This window comes from Semicossyphus pulcher, unplaced genomic scaffold (genome assembly GCF_022749685.1).
Source record: "Semicossyphus pulcher isolate SPU_LCO1_2020_fin unplaced genomic scaffold, fSemPul1.0.p SCAF_20, whole genome shotgun sequence".
In the NCBI taxonomy this organism is placed as follows: Eukaryota; Metazoa; Chordata; class Actinopteri; order Labriformes; family Labridae; genus Semicossyphus; species Semicossyphus pulcher.
In genome coordinates this window covers 15,070,263-15,091,449 of record NW_027211694.1, presented here as the reverse complement: position 1 = coordinate 15,091,449, position 21,187 = coordinate 15,070,263, and the positions used below count along the sequence as shown (strand labels likewise).

At 42.7% G+C, this 21,187-nt stretch overlaps 2 protein-coding genes across 2 annotated transcripts; both read left to right on the top strand.

Moving 5' to 3' along the window:
• Window positions 1-38: 38 nt before the first annotated feature.
• zcrb1 (zinc finger CCHC-type and RNA binding motif 1) lies at window positions 39-2,105 on the top strand. Its single transcript, XM_069670884.1, has 8 exons — window positions 39-142; window positions 289-391; window positions 552-580; window positions 761-872; window positions 969-1,076; window positions 1,170-1,279; window positions 1,357-1,432; window positions 1,550-2,105. Exons 2-8 carry the CDS (start codon window positions 308-310, stop codon window positions 1,700-1,702), a joined length of 672 nt encoding a protein of 223 aa, XP_069526985.1. The 5' UTR covers window positions 39-142; window positions 289-307; the 3' UTR covers window positions 1,703-2,105.
• An 839-nt stretch (window positions 2,106-2,944) lies between these two features.
• LOC138599671 (YY1-associated factor 2-like) lies at window positions 2,945-20,722 on the top strand. The gene is made up of 4 exons (XM_069671425.1): window positions 2,945-3,075; window positions 3,439-3,564; window positions 16,002-16,157; window positions 16,468-20,722. The coding sequence occupies exons 1-4, from the start codon at window positions 3,050-3,052 to the stop codon at window positions 16,721-16,723; spliced, it is 564 nt and encodes a 187-aa protein (XP_069527526.1). The 5' UTR covers window positions 2,945-3,049; the 3' UTR covers window positions 16,724-20,722.
• The last annotated feature ends 465 nt before the right edge of the window (window positions 20,723-21,187 follow it).

Genomic DNA, 21,187 nt, shown 5'->3' with positions numbered 1-21,187 from the left:
AGGGATACGCGTACGTCATCAAACAGCGACGTGCAGTCATGGCGTTTATTTCTGTTTGCTAAACATTAGCTGCTTGTAAATACACGAAACTCTGCATTTTTCATTCGAATTAGGATCTCATTCAACGTTGGAGACTGTTGTGGTAAGTAATTTGGTTAATTAACTCAGCTGCTTGAAGTAGCATGAAAATATATAACGCAAGTGTGATACACTTTCGAAGCTTGCTATGTGATGGATCTGCTTTAAACATTATTCATAATAATTTAGCTTCCTTATTTTGTATTACAGTGTGCCATATGCGTCCAGTATGAGCGGGGGTTTGGCACCAAGCAAAAGCACTGTGTATGTGTCCAACCTGCCATTCTCCCTTACAAATAATGACCTACACAAGGTAAGTTAATCCCCACAATTTTTATCAAGTATGTATCAGTGTTATAAAATCATGTTAACGATGCTTTTGTGTGTCAAAACACAAATCAAAGTTTACTTCCACGATAGTCTATAATCCCAGGTAACTTCCTTACTAAAATTGATTTTTTTTCTCATTTCAGCTATTCACTAAATATGGAAAAGTTGTGAAGTAAGTAGCAGCCCTGTCATTATTTATTTGACATTATTTCTGTGATTCAGTAATGGGTAAACTGGACAAAGTGATTATGGAGCATATAACCTAAAATAATTGCATGTAGTAATGTTACAGTTGTAAGTGTAAAAATGAGTATTTTAACAAATGTATTAATAAATGTCATGCCTATTTCAGGGTTACAATCGTTAAGGATAAAGACACTCGCCAGAGCAAAGGGGTGGCGTTTGTTCTTTTCCTCGACAGAGAATCAGCTCATAACTGTGCGAGAGCTGTCAACAACAAACAGGTCTGTGTATTTCACATTAAGACCATAACTTTTCTCATGTTTTATTCTATGAGCATAAATTGCAGTGTCTGAGACACAAATGTGTTTGTCTCCCAGTTGTTTGGCAGGACAGTAAAAGCAAGCATCGCCGTAGACAACGGGCGAGCAACTGAGTTTATAAGAAGACGGAACTACACAGACAAGACAAAGTGTTACGAATGTGGGGTCAGTACATGTTTAATATTTATTGCTCACTTTGCGATATCAAAATGCTGTTTTTTAAACAAAGAAAATGTGTTTTTAAATGAAACATCACAGGATACAGGTCATCTGAGCTACGCATGCCCCAAAAACATCCTGGGAGAAAGGGAGCCTCCGAAGAAGAAGGAAAAGAAAAAGAAGAAAAAGGCTGAACAACCTGAGCATGTGTATGTGTTGTGTACTTAGTGAGATAGTGTGTATTAGACTGGGTCTGTTTTGTAATTCCTACAAATTTCCCTTACAGTGAAGAGGAAGAAGAAAGTGAAGAAGAGGGGGAGGACCCAAAATTAGATAGTTTAAGCCAAGCCATAGCTTTTCAGGTAAGTAGGCAGATATGAATGAAAAAATATACAATGTCGGCTGGGGAACTGGAAAGATGTTCTGTATTTGTTCAATAATATTTGGCATTGTCCTATTTCTTTCCTTTTTTTATGTAGCAAGCCTGCATCGAGGAAGAAGAGGAGACAAAGAGGAAACAGGCACGCTTGTCTCAAGAGGATGATGCTCATGCTTCAACATCCTCAGACTCTAAGAAACCACGGATCAAAAAGAGTGCATACTTCAGTGATGAGGAGGAGCTCAGTGACTAATAATAGTAATATTTCACGGATGTTTGGACATTACCAAATAGTTTTGTTATTTTTAAATTTGCATTATTTTTGTAAGATGTTCTGTTTTAAAGAGGGGTTTGTAAATAAAACTGCTTCCATTTAAACTCAGTCCTTTTCTAGATATAGGCTACTCTCTAAAGGTTGGATATTTAGTGTGAGTTGTTTTTCTATCTCGTTGAATAAAACGGTCTTTCTTTATGACAAACCTAGCGTATTGTTGGTTGTTCTAGTGTTTATCATTTAAAAATAAAATAGAAAGATTAAATTAGTTAGGCATTTTAAAGTTGATATTGAAAGGAAGTAAGCATGGCTTTGCCTACTTTCTACTTGATACATCTGCATTGATCTACACTGTGTACGAAAATCCTATATATTACAATAGCTTTAAAGCAGCAGTAGGGGGTTTCCTGCAGTAAAATCTCATCTTCCGGAGATAATGGAGAATCCAGCTTGTCCTTGATATGAAAAAAAAAAGAGCCTATGGCTCCCTCAGCCGGGCGCTGGAAACCCAGCATGTGAAGTGAAAGTCACGGTACAATGGTTCTCTCGGAAATGTGGTTTTTGATACTCGCTTGCGTCAGCACGGAAATAAAAAGAGGGATTCCCCGCTGTTCTTTGCGCATGTGATCTAAACTGCTGCGGCAGTTCTTCATTATGTGAGCCAGATACAAAGATGCGGGGATGTGAGAGGATTCCCAGAACAGTGAGCTGGTATGAACGACACCCGTGTTAATACATTGCTTTAGACGCATTATTAGCTTGTATTGCTTTTGTTGCATTTACGTGCTGTCGGAATTAAAATAGCTAGAGGGTTCATGGTAAGAAGAATGGACAGAATACAATGATAGGCTATTTCTCTTTGATACGATGACTAATGACATGTAATCATTAAATGTCATCTAGCTGGATTTCCGCATTAGCTGTTTAGTATTCGACATGTATCACGCTATGTTACTTTTTATATTTAATAAGAATAAAATGCTATGTACGTTTGTTTGTATATTAAATTAAACCGAGTATGAGCGTGTTTACGGACCACATTGTGTTATTAATCAAAGAATATCAACCTATTACACCCTCAGTAGACAGGATTACGAGGTTACAGCGGGTACTTGAAGGCGACATAGATTCATCATGAGGAATGTCAGCCTCGGGAAGTAACCCAGCCTGTGATTGGCCCAGGCGAGTCACGTGACCATCTCCCAAGCGGAGTTTCCACGACAGCTGGAAGCCGAGCGGCACAGGCGCATCGCTTCTTTGCTAAAATTATCGGAAATAACACGACTTCTGCTCGTCTCAGCACCTCCAGATAAACCCTGGTCTGGCATGGGCGACAAGAGGAGTCCCACAAGGTAACGACCGAGTCAGTGTGTCCGAGATATTCAAGCTAGGAGAGGGGAGCGGACATCGTCAAGCGCACAGAAAAAAATGGGTTTTCTCCACGGTCTCTCTCTCTTACTGCATGTGTGTGCGCGTGTTGGTGTGCGCGCGCGGGTGTTAAAACCTCATCGCCAATTACAGTGTCGGATCACAGCGCGTTTGCAGATGATTTCCTAAATCCTATAGGCTTACCCAGATGTTTGCTATCGATAGCCTTCGTGGATGCGAGCTGAACTCACTCTTCTTTCCTCTCGCCCCCCCTTTTCCTATTCTCTCCTACCATCTTTTTATCTGTTTTTAATTCTTTTTCCTTTTTTACATTTATTGTTTTAAAGGCCGAAGCGTCAACCGAAGCCCTCCTCCGACGAGGGGTTTTGGGACTGCAGCGTGTGCACGTACAAGAACACGGCAGAAGCTTTTAAGTGCATGATGTGTGATGTCAGGAAGGGGACATCAACAAGGTAAGGCGATTGATATACATTAAGCTTTGGTCTCTTTTGCATTAGCGAGTCCCAAAGGGGGGTCCTTGGGGACTCGGGGGCTGCCCCACCTCCCTTAGCAAAATGAGGAACAGTTTAATCTCACTGCTACCCCCCTCTCTCCAATTGTAACATTTGACAATGGATACAAATAATTGTGTATCTGTTAGACATATTACCCTGTTACTCACTACATAGTAAACATTAACACACACGGTATAGACTAATTCTTTTCCTGTAGTTTCCTGGTGAAAATGGCGTTTAATTTAAAATAAATTATGTGCCATATACTTTATTACGTCAAACTCAACATCTCTTTTCACGTTTCCTCCGTGCCAGAGCTGTAAGTATTATTCGATTAATTGATTACTCGATTAGAGGTAATTCATTGCCAACTGTTTTGATGGTTGATAGATTGTTGTCATTTTTTAAACAGAAATGTCAAACATTTTGTGGTTTCAGCTTCTTAAATACAAGGATTTGCTGCTTTTGTTCTTCATTTATAGCAGTGAAGTAACAGTTTAGGGGTTTTGGACTTTTGGTTGGACAAAAAACACAATTTGAAGAGCTCTCATAAATTGTGATGAGCTTTTTTCACCCTTTTTTTTGACATGATATAGACAATCGTTTAGTCGTTAAAGTAATCAGATCAATCAGTGATAAAAGTGATTTTTTGCTGCCCTACTCTGAGCAGTTCAGCTCCATGTTTTTGCCCAAGTCTTGACACTGACCTCTGTAAATGGAGGTAGAGAGATGGCTTGCTCTTCCCTCAAAACACACACATCCATCTTGTTGCCCTGGAGATATTTGTAACAGACAGGTGCTCAAGTATACAAATACACAATAAACACACACTCTTTGCCCTGCCACTCTTGTCCTGACGTTGGTGATTTGAAGCAGGAAGTCACTGTTATTCCTGAGTGGCAGTCATTATCAGGATGCAAACACAACAAAGGGTGAAGGAGAGGAAGTGTAGCCGTTAGCGCTAGCTTTAGGAAACAGTGTGTGTTGTTCTCCCTCTTTAACGATTGCTGTTATCCTCTTCTGCATTAGAACAACTTGATTTCACTACAACAACAACACATCAGTGCAGCTGTCGGCTTTGATGCCATTTTTTCACAATTGTGGTATGTCTCATGTTGGTGCATGCACTTATATACGCCTGTGTGTTTTTCTGTGTGAGTGTGGGAGGGCTAGTTGTGAAAAGAGGTTGTCAGAGCAGCTGCCAGACAGACAGCCATAGCTCATTACTATGCAACAGCTTAATCAGCCTGCTGTCATCAGAGACACACACACACACACTCGCGTACAGATGCACTCGACATGCAAATTTTACACATGACTGCATACATATTCGTGCACAAACGCGCACTCACAGCCGTGAATACACACTCGAGCGCACAAGTGCTGCTCACACAAACATAGATTGAGAAGCTTCCATGCTGTTGTCATAGGGTCGGGGTTTTTTGCAATTGAGCGCTGATTGTTGAGAGGATACTTCAGGGACTCGGCGTGCGCTTCCGTAAAAACAAGCAGCTTTGCCAAGAAACTGTCTGAATCCTCACGTCAACAAAAGCTGTGACACCCTTTGTCTTCCCCATCTGGGCATTTTTTTTTGCATACATTGGCAAGGACACAAGGCCCAAGAATTCCTTACAACATCCCCCCTGGCACTCCCTGACAAATATACCACTAGAAGGTGGTATTTAATGTTAATAACCCACTGTCCGCCCCAACTGCGGTGAAAATGTAGCTTGTCATGCTCGTACAGAAGGCCGAACACAAACACGTCCTAGCGGCGCCACACGCAGGCTAATTCTGCAGCAAAATGGCCACACAGGTGGTCGCAGCTGTTAACGACCGAACACGGCAGACAAGTGGATTTCTGGGCGAGCAAAGCCGAAGGTGCTAAAGGGCAAACGGCAAGCGGAATATTAATGTAGGACGCTGCAGATTCCCTCGCTGGTTACTAAACAAGCATGACTGAGCTATTACTGTGAAGTAATGAATTAATGCTCGACACAGCGCATCGGAGGAAGTGTCCTGAAGGTCACACGCTTGTGATTAGAAGTCAACTTGTAATGTGTCATATGTGTTCTGTATGTCTTTTTAGCGCAACTAAAAGCATTATAGCTCAAGGTGGAGACATCTTCGGTTTGCATGTCAAAGATAAAGATGAATGTTTTATGAAGGTAAAGTTGTGCAGATCTTTCCGCCTAGATCCCTCTAATGTTGGGAGATGATCTACTGCAGGGCGGCTGATTGAGAGCCTTGCGACTTGGACCGAAGACGGGGGATACATCAGCAGGATTGGATTCGTTTATCGGAGGAGGTGGAGTGAAATGACGGAGAGAGACAGATTGACAAATAAGGGGGACTGGCTGACTTTCCACTAATTCTGTCAGCGAAACTTCTGCAAATTGAACGGAAAGTTAGAGCGAAAACAGAAATGAGTACGGTGTAGCCATTTGTGCGGATAGATATGCAAAAATATGTGGACAGAAAGCTGCCTGCTAGCTTACCGTGTTTAATTAAAGCTGTCTTAGGGGAGCTTTGGGATCACGGCCTCATTACCTTTAGAGTTTTCTGAGTTAAAGTGGGAGACTGTTTATCTCCCTGCCACTCTTTGGGCTCATTCCCAGCCTTTAAAACCAGCATGATAGACTGAAATCACAGCACAGAGGTGCTACACTTAAAAAAGACGCTGTTTGATAATTGAAAGGTCACATGTTTGAATCCTACAACCAGGCAGAGCACGCTTGAGGCCTCCCAGTGCGCCCATTATGTCTTGTCCTGGATTAGAGTGTCATCCTAATGTTTAAAGATGGATGATGAGGCATGTTTCAGACTTAATACTGGCTGAAAAATGTCATGTGAAGCGGCGCTGACAGACAGCTGTTAAACCCCAACCTAAACACCGCCCACAGGCCAAATACTACTGGGTGTAAGAGCAAGCGTGTGTGTGTGTGTGACCTTCTTTGGTGTCTTGCCTACACCACCTGCATCTGTTCACTGAGCTGTGACAAGCCAGGCCCACCAGGGAAACACTCGCATGTCGAGGAGATATTTCTCGCAGCATTGTTTCTGCAGGTCCGGACAGCGAGCTTGATCATCTTCCTACCTTTTTCTCCATATTCGTGTGTTTGCTTTCCCTATCTCTCTCTCTCTCTCTCCTGGAGTTGAACTTCACCCAGGGCGTCTCTTGGTGACAGGTTGACTGATGTTCAGGTCTTTGTCGGCTCCGCCTAAACAAGCAGGAGCCGCTCCGTGCAGGCCGGGAACCTGTCAGCGTTTCGGCTTTTCTGATGTTGTTTTATCATCCTCCGCACCAGCTCGCCCTCACAGTTCATGTGCAGAGCGTACACTAAGTATTGGGCTGTGAGCGTACAGTTGGCTCAATTGCAGTTGATTTATACAGATAGCTTGCAGTATTATGTCGTCCAGAGAATCTTGTGCAGGAAGACAGCGTCTATTTATGCATACAAACATAATTTAATCAAAAAAGGAGGAACAAAGGAAATGCAAATACCTTTTAAACCGTTTTATTATCGATTCATCTGATGATCATTATCTCTATTAACCATTTAGTCCAAAAGAAAAAAAACATGATGTTGCATTGTTGTGGTCTCATGCTGTAGTCAAGTAGGTCGATGCCGGACAGAGCAAAGCGTTCGATAGTTTGGGCTCACTTTGCCGAATTTAACTGTCGTGCATCTTCGTGCAATTCATGTAAAAAGGTAGTTGCATCTAAAGGGAGTAACATCAGCGACCTCATGAAACACATGCAAGTTCAACAGTCTATAAATCTGAAGCAGTGCAGCATGTTTGACTGCTTTAGCAAAGCGGCTAAAGCTAACACCGTTAGCGTTACTGCTAGTACGTCCTTTCTGAGCTCTTTCATCGTTCTTTTTTCAGACTCTTGAACGTGCCTGGACTATATTCTCCCGAGTCAACACACGCATATTTAAAGTTCCATGCTTTTAAAATTTAAAAGGAAATGTAGGAACAATTAATCAACGTCATTGATTTGCAGATCATTTATGATACATTTCTGTATGACTACAGAGATGTCAACAAAAAACAACAAACTTGGCGGAGGGTTGTAATGTTGCTCACCATCGGCACTATGTTGTGATGACGTGATTCCGTCGCATGAGACCCCGTATAGCGGAGTTGCAGTTGAAAATAGCTGCTTGTGGTGATTCGGCATCTCACCGACTGGGTTTTCGCCATTCGCCCTAAAGAGTCTTTCTAAAGAATCGGATCGTTCGCAAACGTCACAACACTACAGTGCACCCCCCCCCCAATTCCCGGTGGCTCCGTTAGCAATGCTAGAGATGGGATTAGCCAAAAACTCCTGGTTCTTATAAACAAGCCTGTTGTTGTTCACTCAATGTTGTTAGCTAGCTTCGGTCATTAGCGCTTCTAAGTTATGTTACAATTTAATCCATAGACAGTATCAGCAGCGGCAGCAGCGTCAGCTACAGTGGAGTCCAGTTGGTTAAGGTACGCTAGTAAGTGTTAACTTGCCCAAGTGTGAATTTTGCGGTTGCCATGACAGCCAGAAAACTATTGTTACTGTTACTACTATTACTGTCCCTCAACCCAAGATACAGCTACCCTTCCAGAGGCACATAATCAGACACCCTAATAAAGACATGTCTTTATTTTTTGCACCATATCAAGGAGAGTAGTATCGATACGTATCGGTACAGAAAAGCAGTATCAGTATCACTACTCGTATTGAAAAAAACTCCTCATGATACCCATTCCTAGTAATAATAGACAGCAGATATACATGTGAGTCTGCTGGAGCTGTCTGATTCTGTGAAATAGAAACTCTGAGGTCTAGAAGTGAGTTTGCAAAACACATTCTGAACTTGTAATGCAAAAAAGAAAGTATTAATTACGTCTCTTTTCCATCTCAACATCGCTGCACTCGTATGAATGCGTGCAGCAGCGGTGGAGTCGTAATATAAAATGCAATGTATATTAAAATGCTGCCTGAGGAGAAATTTGAAATGCACATTGTAAATAACATATTAGCTGTAATATTCAAGGGCCTGCCCTGCGTACAAATTCATACCGGCAACGCTTGTATACAGACTTTTGTTTTAGCAGTAATATCAGTTATACTATAACACCTCTATGAGGGGTATTGTGAGCTTCCTTGTAGGATTAACTCCCCTGCACTTCTTTTACAGTGTCAAAAACAAAGCTTCAATGTCTTCCGACTTGTGAGGGAGTAAGCTGCAGTGTTAATTTCAGTGTCTGATTACACAAAATGTGCATGTAGCAGAGAGCAACACATTTAACTCTCGCCTTCGAGTCATGTGTTGTCATTAAGCGTTAATGTGGGGGCTGTTTTGTTTTGCTCTGCAGCACCTTTGGCTTCCAAATGTTGAGTCATGTAGAAATGTATTCATGAAACCTGTTCAGGGGTTTTGTGGCGTTGTCGGTTGTGTGCAAAAACTGACTTTATTAGAGATGCTAAATAACGTGTAAAGCAGACCGTATATCACCAATCAGCTAAATGATTACATCCTCTTATAAGTCTCACTCAGTCGTGTGTGTTACTGGTTTTAGTGCCCGTACAGTGTGCAAACAGTGTGTACGCCCGGGACAATGAAGCTGGCTGTTATCACGTCACTGTGGCTCAAGATTATGGCGACGTGATAAGCCTGTAATTACTTTGGTGACACTGATGCATGACATACCGCTCTGTGTGTATGCAGGCGGCCTGTGTGAGAGCAGAATGTAGTATGGTGTGGCTAGCAGGCTGCGGAAGGTGTCATAAACCACAGGACGTGGAGCGCCATCTGTCTCTCCCTCGCTCTTTCTTCCACACACACACACACACACACACATGGTGCTAGCATGTACAGGCAGGGAGAGACATTAATCATCGGGTTGGAGGAGCTCCCGGGAGCAGCCTCCGACCCGCTGATAGAAAACCTGATACACACCTACACCAAGATTGCGAGAGCGTTCAACAGGGCATAAAATTCCACAATGATCTTACAATCATCACAGAACACTTGTTTTTTTATAGCAGCGCACTCCTCCTCCGGCGCTTATTTGCAGTCCATCAGCTGTCCTGTGGGCTGTTTGCTCGTCACACAATGTTCTCGACAAATGTTAGCGAGCGGGCCAAACATCTGCAGAGATCTGCGCTGATGTCATGTGGATGTCATGCGTTATGAGTTCAAGATTCAAGACACAAGACCTTTGCACGCTTTGAGAATTTTTCAAAATAAAAGACCAAAACACGAGCTAAAGACCTCCCTGTCTTTCAGTAAAGACCTTTGTTTTCCATCCGAGCACCTCATTTGTATGGAGCTCACTGTCCTTGCACAAACACTTCACCTCCTGAGAAAGCCCCCGCGGAGGAGGTTTTAGATTTGTTACAGCTCCAGTGTTCAGTTTTATTAGTGTCTGTCCACCCGAAACCAGAATGATTGTGCAGATTAAACAGTTGGCAGGTGTTTGCAGTCTGGAGACAGAAGGTCATAAGGTCGGAGAGAGAGTAATACCCCTCTCCCACCGAAATTAGCGATGCAGGTTTTCAGACCTGCTTATAGATGCCAATTGTCTCTTTTCCCATTGCCAGTGGAGTATACTCCTTTCAGCCTCTGTTCTGCTGCGCCACCGTCTCACGTCACAAACGCGCCGTAAACAAGGTTACAGTGGTTAGGTCTTAGGTTAGGTCTATCTATTACTCATTCAGTCTATTTTTCAAACTCGGCGCAGACAGATGCTCGGATGGAGACGGGCGGAATTTGTAGCTGAGATTACAAGGAGTCGCAGAAGTTAGCGACAGAGCATAGCATCACACTGGAAAGGGGGCGGAGCTTAGCGTGCCGACACAGGTTTTGTGTTCCCATCAATGCCGATCATAGCTGAGGCGATAATTACCCAGGTCAACTGCAGAGCCATTTTTAGGGATGCACGATATTGGATTTTTTGCCGATATCCAATATATTTTACAACTCATTTAGCCGATTACCGTTACCGATATTTTTTTCCCGCACACCTAATTGCAGAGATCATCAACTCTCTTCTGTATTGGAATTAGCGTACAGTATAATGGTGATACTCTTATCACATGTGTTACAACGGTCGGGGTGACGGGTCTTGAGATGGTTAATCAAGTTTGTAGTGTTGAAAGACTTTGCCTTGGCTCCTCCTCACACCACCGAAGCTGAGCAGTCATTGCAAAAGCAGTTTTGCTGTCTATTTCGGACACTTTGAAAAACTTTCACACCACGGACATTTTGGCTTCTAACTCTCTCATGCTGCAGGTAGACACACGTGACGTCATCACGCTGCGCCGCGCAGGTCTTCTTTGCGCCGGGGACATTGCGCCGAGGTCGGGCATTTAATCAAGTATGCAGCAGCCCATTATTTTATCGGTTAATTATATCGGCGGATATCGGCGTGTTGGCCGATAACGTAGCAATAATATCGTGCATCCCTAGCCATGTGACCTGGGTCTGAATGCGGATTATAACCTTTCCCAGAAGCCAAAAAGCCGGATGTTAGCGGGTTATTGACCAGTGGGAAAAGGGCTTTACTGTGGGGTTACATTTGGAAAAAGTGGATTTTTTTAAACAGTGTAAGGTAGGGCTGCACGATTATGACGATTTAATGTACTTTTACATTTAAATAAACAGACCAACGCTTTCAGTTCCATATTTTTCAACATTCTAGCTCATGTACAAATTTTGCATCCATCTAAGACTTAAAATTAGCTTCTTTACCTGAATTTGGTGCACCTTTGCATTGGTGCATCATGGGTAATTTCTGTGGGTTTTTGTCTTTGTCTGTGGGAGTTGGGTGGATAGGGTGTCGCGCTGTATAGCGTCATTGTTCTGGATGTCTGACTTGACGCTGGAATAGGACGGGGAGTAGCCACGTTACTCCTCTTGATCTTCGTACACTCGTCATGCTGCTCTTTATGCTGTTTTTTTCAGCTGGTTGAACACTTTAGTCGTGTTGCTTTGTGGTGCAGAAGCAGCTTCCATGCACTCTTTGCATGTTTTTTTTTCTTGCTGAACATCACTTGGAAACCGAAACACCTCCAAACAACCGATGCCGAGCCGTTTCGCGTAACAAGCAGTGTTCAAACGCGACTGAGCGTCAGTCGCCCACATAACACGTTTGCACCAACAACACTTTGAAGACGTAACAGACGGATGTATTTTGAGATCCTAATGAAAAACAACAAAGAGCAGTTCACGAAGACAGCTACGTATTCTCGTCCTGTTTTCGACAGCTGCTGTAACTATGACGACCACAGACGCATTCATAACATGGTCACACGCTGAACCGAAAAACAGGTCAATCAATTGTTTACTCGTGTAAGGCCAAAGAAGCAATGGTAACTGTCTCGGGGAAACTGTATCCAAATTTAGTAATAATCAATATAAGAGGTGAAGAGGCTGTTTCTTACTTACTTATGGAACAATGATGCAGTGGTAACTAATCATATAAAACAGCCTAGTTGCCTGTTTCACTTTCAGTGGACGAGACATTTAAACACTGTTCAGTCTTTCATTTTGATATCCTGTGGTTAGTGGGAGTTTAAATAGACTGCAACACTCACAGTTGCCATTTTCTTTTTCCAAGTTGTCTTTTTATAAAGGAAGTAATGATTCATCTACGAACAGATTCTGGCTCCTGCACACGAACACACCATCTGCGTCAGTGGCTGAGCCTCAGTGAGTTCTTGTGCTGATGACCTGTTTGTCCGCTGTGGCAGAAACGTGGCGGCCCGGCCAAGAGAATCCTGAGTCATGAGCCGACCCCCTGCTGACAAACATTTACGATACAACATTGTGACCGAAATTATGAAGAGAGATGATCTTTTTCGGGTAGTGCCGCTTCTTCCGCTAGCTTATTTTTCTCTCTCTCTCTTAGCGAGCCGAGGGTAGAGGTGGGGGAGTGCGAGGTCAGTGGGTGCGTCGCAAGGAGAAGGAGGTGCGGGTGTGTGTGTTTGCAAAAAGGGGTCAGCCAGAGTTCCCCTGTCAGTGAAATGTGTGCAGGATCAGTGGCAGCGTTTGTGCTCACCAACCCCCCTCCTGTCTGCGGGGAAAGACAGGTTTAAGTTTAGCTTGGATTTAAAGAATGTGAGCTAAAGAGGGTTAAAGCGCTTGTTTTGTTTGTTTAAAAGAAGACAGAAGATGGAGTTAAAAGTCCGAATTAAAAAGCCAAAAATAAAAACATTGTGACTGAAATTTCTGCGTGTTTTTGCCCTCCTCATAATGTCCTAATTTCCCCTCGGGGACTCCATTAGCTGCTGTATAATAGACGACATGTGTGGAGCAAATATTGTTTGGAACAACAGCTCCTACACGCAGTATTAATGTCAGAAAGAAAAGGCTGTTACATTAGGCTCGTTGGAATCAATAAACACACACACACGCACATAAACACACACTCTGCTTGCAGATGGATGCGAGCAACAGAGGCCTAAGTGCTAAGATAATAAGCATCTGATTGGGTTAACAGAGGCAGCTCTGTTTAGGCCTCATAGAGCTATATTAGGTTGTCGTCTCCTCTTTCACCTCCCGGTTATTGAACTGGCTCTATTAGTGAGAAGCTACTCAATTGTGACACACGAAGAAGAGAAGATGTAGAAAAAATGTTTATGTTTGGGCTCACGCACAAACGGTTAGCCTGAGGTAAAAATCCACAATATTATCGGCACGTTATCAGTATCTGCAGATAATGGCTTGAAAATGACATATGACATATTTTCCGCCGATAAAACAACTCTTTAATTCTGCCGAAATGCTCGATGATTCCCGAAAAAAGCTTGACACAAGTATGCGCACGCACCGCCTACGCGAAGTTTTCAACAATATACAAATAAAGATTAAAAAGTCCCAGAAACTCGAGCCAATGAATAGAAGTTAACTTAACTTAACTTAACTAGCTAACAGTTAGCTCACATTCTCATCATTTTACCGACTTAACAAAATCAAACCCGCCGAGAATACACTCGCGGCCAAAGCCGACGCTAACAGAGAGTAACATAAACATCAGTGCAAAACTAACTTACATATTCACGGACACACACGATAAAGAGTCTGTCGGCAATCACTGATGTCGCTGTAGTAGGTGCAGTGAACAAGTCCGGGCATGTCTCCCTCACTGCCGAGTTTTGGGGGGGATGCTGCATTCAGGTGCGCTCAGAAACGTGAGTGATCAGACACGTGTTGTACAACGCCTCTTCTGTGAAGCGTGAAGAAGGGTGCAAGATGTCTGCATTATGGCAGTTTTTTGCCACTACAATAAGAGTAGGCATGATATCAATTCCACTACAGGGGAGACTTGATGTGCTCTGCAATTAGGTGGAAAAAAACGTGCCTAATATATCGGTATTGCAATCAGCATAAAGATTTGGACAATATCAGCATATCGGCAAACAGCTTTTTCCTCCTTTTTTTGTTTTGCTTGATGGCGCATCAAGCAAAACATACTAATTTGAGACAACCATCTTTTCATTACAAACAGTAAATCAGACAGAGCACATGAGCACCTTAATGACACCCTGATCATCAATCAAAGAGAAACCATTATGAATGAGGCAGTCGCTCGTCTTGTGTTTTTGTTTCTGGAAGCTCTAACATTCGACCCGAGGGCAGGATTCAGTTGTGACGGTCGCTGTTTTGTCTGCGAGGAATATATAAAAAATGGACGTGTCTTCTTAGAATCCGGGTTATGGATGTCAACGGGGTGAAAGAAATTACCCAAACCGCGACAGAGGACTTTAAAAGCCCCCTGCTTTTATTTTTAAAGGGTGTCAGCACTTCTGCGGCGCCGTGCTGACAAGACACCCATATTAGAAAATCTCTACATCTCCCTAACAGACAGTTATGTAGGCCAAGAGACCCATTTGCATTTCGCTCTAGCCTTTTCCTAGCATCGCTGCGTGTTCTGTGAAGGCAGTGATAACTCTGAAGAAAGAAAAAAAAAAAAACTGACTCTTTGAAGCTGGGCCCCAATTTAGGTCATCCCAGAATTGTTAAACAACAGCTTTGCCCTTAAAAGAAAACAGCAGACCAGCAGCTCTGAGGAAATGAGGGAGAAGCCTCTAAATGGAGCTAAATAGGCCACCGAGGCTCTTTTGGGCTTAAATATAGCACGTTGCAACAACTTGGCCAGGTGCTCGGACTAATTTTGCAGATGGATTTTTATCAAGTCTGGCACATTTGTACACCCCGTGCTTTGTTACACCCTTAGAATCACATTAGGCAAGCACAGAACAGTGTTTATCACAAAGCACCTGGAGGCCAGTGTTTTGTAATTGCGATACTTTTCAAAAGGGTTCACACACAGGTTAGCACACTTGAAGGAAGCTGTTATACAGAGTTACAGTATAAGAGCATCAAAGCTAAGCTAACACTTTACAAGGAGTAGTTACAATACTGGTCTCTCTCTATAGGGCATTATCTAAGTCATTAAAAGCAGGTCAAACTGTAAGAATGTGCTTTCACTTTAAGCTCCAATTACAAAATACGACGGCACAACAGGGCTCGGAAAACACACTGCGCTCTTCTGCTGCTCTCATCATGCCCTCGTGCTTCATCTGCTCACTGCTGTGTGAGTGCGTGTGCAGCCATGTGCCCAAATGTGCCCCAGCGCTGTCGATTAAATGTGTTTATAAAAGCATGCATACGTTTTCATCTGCACCCCTCTTTGATCCCTATGAAGCACCCTGGCTGTTTGCTGCTGCATGCTGGGATGTGCATTGGTGCATTCATACAGAATATAACTCTGTCTATGTATGAGTGTGTGTGTGTGTGCATGCAAAATCAGGCACTAGATGTGTAGGCTCCCTCAACAGATGGCCTTTTCAACACACTTGCCTCTCGGCTCCGGCTCTTGCCAGCCCCCAAAACACACTCAGGCACACACACACAAATGCAGACACACACTCACTCGTGTACAGAAATAAGATTGCGGCCTTCTTGCACGCAAACTGTTGCCAGACCAGTTGCATAATGTATCGTTTTTGAGACATCAGAAACTCATGCAGGATGAGGAGGATCATTTCCAATGCTCCACAAAGCCGCACATACATGTGTATACGGTGTATTTTTGCACACTTCAAATTCCCGTCACATCTTTGTGTTCGCACACAGATCTCACCCTGTCAATGTTAATCCCCCTCAGCGCTGAAACAAGCCTGCGCAGGTAAACTACAAATCTCGCAGAGGGATGAATCCTGGGTTTTATTCTGAAAGCACTCGCTGCCAGAGTTAAGAACACTTCAGCTGCACCGCTCTAACCAGCACTGGCAGATATATTGGCCCTTGATTATAGCTGTACGCTAGCATGAAGCCATGCGTTCATTGTGATTTTCCCTCTCATTAATCTGCCACACTCTTGTCTCTCCCTTTCCCCCCGAACAGGAAGCCTCGTCCCGTCTCCCAGCTCGTCTCGCAGCAGCAGGTAACGCAGCAGTTCGTGTTGCCCTCGCAGCCCAAAAAGGAAAAGAAGGAGCGAGTGGAGAGGGAGAAGAGCGACAGAGAGCCGGCGCTTAAGAAGAACAGTCACAAGAAGATGAGGTAAACAAGCTGACACGAGGTGGAGGGGCGTTACGGGGATGCATGAATAAACAGAAGGAATTGTAGATGGTGTTTCTGCTGCCACCTGTCGTAAGGTCGATGTGTTGTCGTATTTCATAAAGAACTTCAAAAGATAGAAGCGAAGAGGGTGGGAAACACCAGGAATACCTTTCAGGGCAGTTTCTGGAAGGTTCTCATTCAGTCAAATTGTAGTAATAATTGTATTTCGTCCTCCTTGATGCAAGTGTAAAGGCTGATTCATACCAAACCTCATTCAGGATTTGCCCAACCTTTTTTCCTCCCTCCCCAGGCCCAGATTAAAAAACATTGACCGCAGCAGCGCCCAGCACCTCGAGGTGACGGTTGGGGACCTGACAGTCATCATAACGGACTTTAAGGAGAAGGCCAAGCCCTCGTCCACCTCGGCCACGTCGTCGTCCAGCGTCGCGTCCGCGGCCGACCACCACAGCCAGAACGGCTCCAGCTCGGAAAACACAGAGAAGGGGCTCTCCCGCTCTTCTTCGCCCAGAGGAGAGGGCAGCTCGGTCAACGGGGAGTCCCACTGAGTCACCACCCTGAAAACAGCACCCCCCACCCCCACCCTCGCACTCCACCTCAATCTCATCTGCAAGCCCACAGGTCACTGATGGAGCTTCCTGCGTCTACTTTAGAGCTGCACAACACTGACTTTCTGCTTTTTTCCTTATGGTTACTTCATTAGAAGTTGCCAACACATCAGGTTTTAACAATATAGCCAGTTTCAAGATTCTCCACAGCACTGGAATTCTGCATTTTGAAAGCAATATGACACACCTTTTCCTCCATCACCATGATCAACATTTACATTTGGACATTTGGTGCAATCGAAAGGATCCCACATACTGTCCGAGGCTCGATACTAGAATATTAACTGAAGAACGATAAATAATTATCGGACATGCACCATGGTCCTTTGCTGTTTCCTTAACATGCACCAACCTTTTTTGAGTTTTTGTTGAACTAAATGTGCAGCCCCACCCTTTGACATCTCCAGTGTTCGGCAGAGTGACCTTTTCTTCCCCCGTGTGGAATCTTCCGCCTCTGTCTGGAACCTTTACCTTCCTGATATAAACCTGAAACATCTATTACACTCTCAGCGTCCCTTCACTTGAACCTTCGACCTCACACTTAACATTTGCTCCTGATCTTGATACTTCTGAACTGCCTCTGCTGGAAGAGTGACTTTTTATGATGCAGGTGTTTTTGTGAGATGTTTAGAGCAGGTTGAGGTAATGCTTGTTACGGCCCTATGAAAGGCACTGGGCAGGTTTTGATAAAAGCTCTGTAAACAGTGCAGGAAGGTATAGTATATGATTTTAAAGGTAATACCGGTGTTTTTTCTTTTCTGTTTGTGCCAATAACTTATGGTAACCCTACATTATTAACAGCTTGTGTACACAAGGTCAAAGTTGGGTATGTAACTAGGGATTGTTCTCCATTTATTTTGTTCAGTACACAAACAAGCTCAAATGTAAACCTGCATTAGGGGTTATTTTGATGTCAACATCGAATCAAATTTACTTTAATAAATAAATGTTTTAAAGTGAACATGGAAAGTCAAGCATTCCAGCTATATGCAGCTTTTAGCTCACTACCTGGCTCATATAATATAGTAGGAATTGTAAGCTAGCAACAACAGCTAATGTCCAGTAAAGCAGTTGTTACACTATCTGGCTAGTATAATATGGTTGACATTGTAAGCTAGCAGCTGTTAAAGAAAGTCTTCACCATTTATGCACTATTCCTCGGTTGCCTAAGTCCAGAAAAAAACGTTGTTACACTACCTAGTTGGCATAATATGGCAGAAATTGTAAGCTAGCAGCTGGTAAAGGAAGTCTTTACCGTCCTTTGACTATTCTACGGCAGCCCAAGTACAAAAAAATAAAGTTGTTACACGACCTGGCTAGCATAATATGGTTGAAATTGTAAGCTAGCAGCTAGCGAAGGAAGTCCTTTGCGTATCTGGACTATTCCATGGCAGCCAAAGTCCAGTACACCAGTTGTTACACTAGCTTTCTAGCATAATATGGTAGAAATTGTTAGCCAGCAGCTGGTTAAAGAAGTCTTTACCATTTTTGGATAATTCTATAGTATCCCAAGACCAGCAAAACAGTTGTTACACTACCTTGGAATCATAATATGTTGGTAAGCTAGCAGCTGGTAAAGGAAGTCTTTACCAGTTCTGGACTATTCTATGGTAGCCCAAGTCCAGCAAAACTGCTGTTACACCACTTGGCTAGCATAATATGGTTAAAAAATGTTGGCTAGCAGCTCCTAAAGGAAGTCTTTTCCATTGTTTGCCTATTCTACAATAGTCCAAGTCCAGAAAACCAGTTGTGAAACACCCGGCCTGGCTTAACAACAGCACAACATTTGATTATTCTATGGTAGCCCAAGATCAGCAAAACAGTTGTTACATTACCTGGCTAGCATAATATGGTAGAAATTGTTAGCAAGCAACTTGTAAATTCAGTCTTTGCTAATTTTGACTTTTTAATGACAGCTCAAGTCCAGCAAACCAGTTGTTACGCTACCTGGCTAGCATAATATGGCAACAATTGTAAGCTAGCAGCCGGTAAAGGAAGTCTTTACCAGCTAATAGTTTAGTAGCTACAAGGTAAGTACAAACTAAACCAGGGCTAAAAAATGGGTAAATCTAGGGCTAAGTTTGTTAGGAGGCCAGTCCAAAGGGTTCATCATTTTAGTACATCTTTGCTATGCTTGTAGGCAGTAACTTGCTTATATAATACCCATAACAGCTAACATATTACTCTCAGGCCTAGGTACCTCTGTCGTTGAAAAAAATATCACCTAATGCAGCTTTACAAGTTACCCAAGCTTTGCAATAAACAGTCAGCATGAAATTTTGGTCATACTTTATCTGGCACTTTGTAAATACATAATGTAGTTGCTGTCATCGCATTGACTACCACAGAATGAGCTATATCTACACAGGTGCAGTGAGGATTCTTCAGTTGTGTCCTTACACATGCACATAATGATATTTCTGTTTTTATTTTGCCTTCTTTTACTTTCTCAAAAAAAGAGCAAATTATTTTAAATACATAAAGAAGGTAGTGAAGGGGATGTAGCGGTGAACGACACCGGTATTCTTCCTCTGCACAAACGAGGCTACGCCCGCTTAGTGTCACAGTGGAACACCGGAGGATGCTCTGCCCCAACAGTGGACCCTGTTTGGACCCAGCACGGTGCAACGGATAAGATGCCTGACTTCTGTACATGCACATTTATCAGCTGTAAAGGTGATGGCCTGCAGTGTGATGGACTTCAGAAACTGTTTATTCCTCCATTTTGATGTAGCAAAGTGGGGGCGCTATAGAAAGTACTAAACTCCCAGCAGAACTTATAGATAAACCCTAACTACACAATAACTTATAAAACCTGTAGAATACTTCACAGATAAAAATGGATATTTCTAAAAAATATTGTACTACAATGTTTTGATGTGGTTGTATTATCCATCATACCAGTGTTATTGTCGAGATTTTTACTTTAACATTTTAGCACACATCCTGAGAACTGTCATGGCATGATAATATCATGGTCTCGGTATATTGTGAGACAGGCTATGTCTCTTAGTTTGTTAGCATTGTTTAATGTGTCAGAGACGTATTCTCATAGGATCGCTACACTAGCTGGGACTAGGTGTGCGGACTGGTGGGAACTGTTCAGACAGATGTTTGTTATTCAGTTGTGGCAAAAATGGACACTTAAAAAGATGTTGGTGTCACTTGTTGATATTTTTTCTTTTGCTTTGCCATGCTCAATTGTTTTAAACTGTGTGAACTTGTTTATTACATGTCTGAATAAGAAAATAACAAAAACCAAACCAAAAAAATGTCTTTCCTTAAGCACACAGTTTTAGTTTTTTGTTCTTTTTGAATCAAAAGGCACTTTGAGAATCTTTGGTCATGTTTTTAGCTCCATCCGAAGCATTTCTTAATAACTGCTGCCTATCTTTAACACATAAAGCAGGTTCAGAGGTTGCTTAACTGTTCCAGCCCATAATGCAAAACTGATATTCCTATCAATATTGTAGTTGGGTCAAAAAGCATTGTGATAATTATAAAGCCATTCAGTAGCTATAAGCAAAAGCTACTTTAGCACAGTAATTACTAAACCACAGCATCTGTCAATTACCTAATTTTCCCACACTAAATGAACCTGCAGTTGGCTTTCAGGTCTGTTGTCTATGGAGCCACCTAAATAAAGACGATAGTCACTTCAAGCCATGAATGGCTCTTTTCAGAGGTGAAATCAATAGAAAGTTGCTGCAGACGGAGCCTGGCGGGGGGAGGGAGAGGGAGGAATCAACTTTGCTTATCGCTCCCACCCTTCCCCCATTTGGGGTCCCGACCTCCGGCTTCCCATGCATGATGTGCAACGTTAAGTGGAACGGTAGGATTAGAAATGAGACCCGGAAGTGTGCTATCGACTTCAAAATAAAAGTATACAATGTACTACTTTGAAAAAGGTGAGAAATGACACTGGGTAGGTCAGAAGTCAAAACAAATAAAGACAGTCTTGATGAAAACATTGCAACTTATTAAGATCACAAGTATATTTTGTATGATGGTTTATTCCCAAGCATCACACCCTTCAGTAGAACATAAGTTGTCAAATTTCCAAACTGTTGAAAGATTATTTTTAATTGCTAAAAAAAATTTACCTCAAAACCTTCAAGGTTTCTCGTTTATAAACTGCATACAATTAATGTAAAATCATAAAGCAAGAACATCAAAACATAAAATAAGCAGAAGGGAGTCGTTATAAACTGTTGAAAATCATTGTAAGCCATTTGTTTTGTCAAGATTGTTTCTTACTGTTACATTTTTACACTGTTTGCATTGACATGCAGTATTATGTAGTGGTGAAGCATGTAGAGATTGAGGAGGGCCTCATTTGATTGTAACCTTAAAATGTTCCTAATCTATTTCATTGGACAATACAATTAGTCATTTTAGATCAAA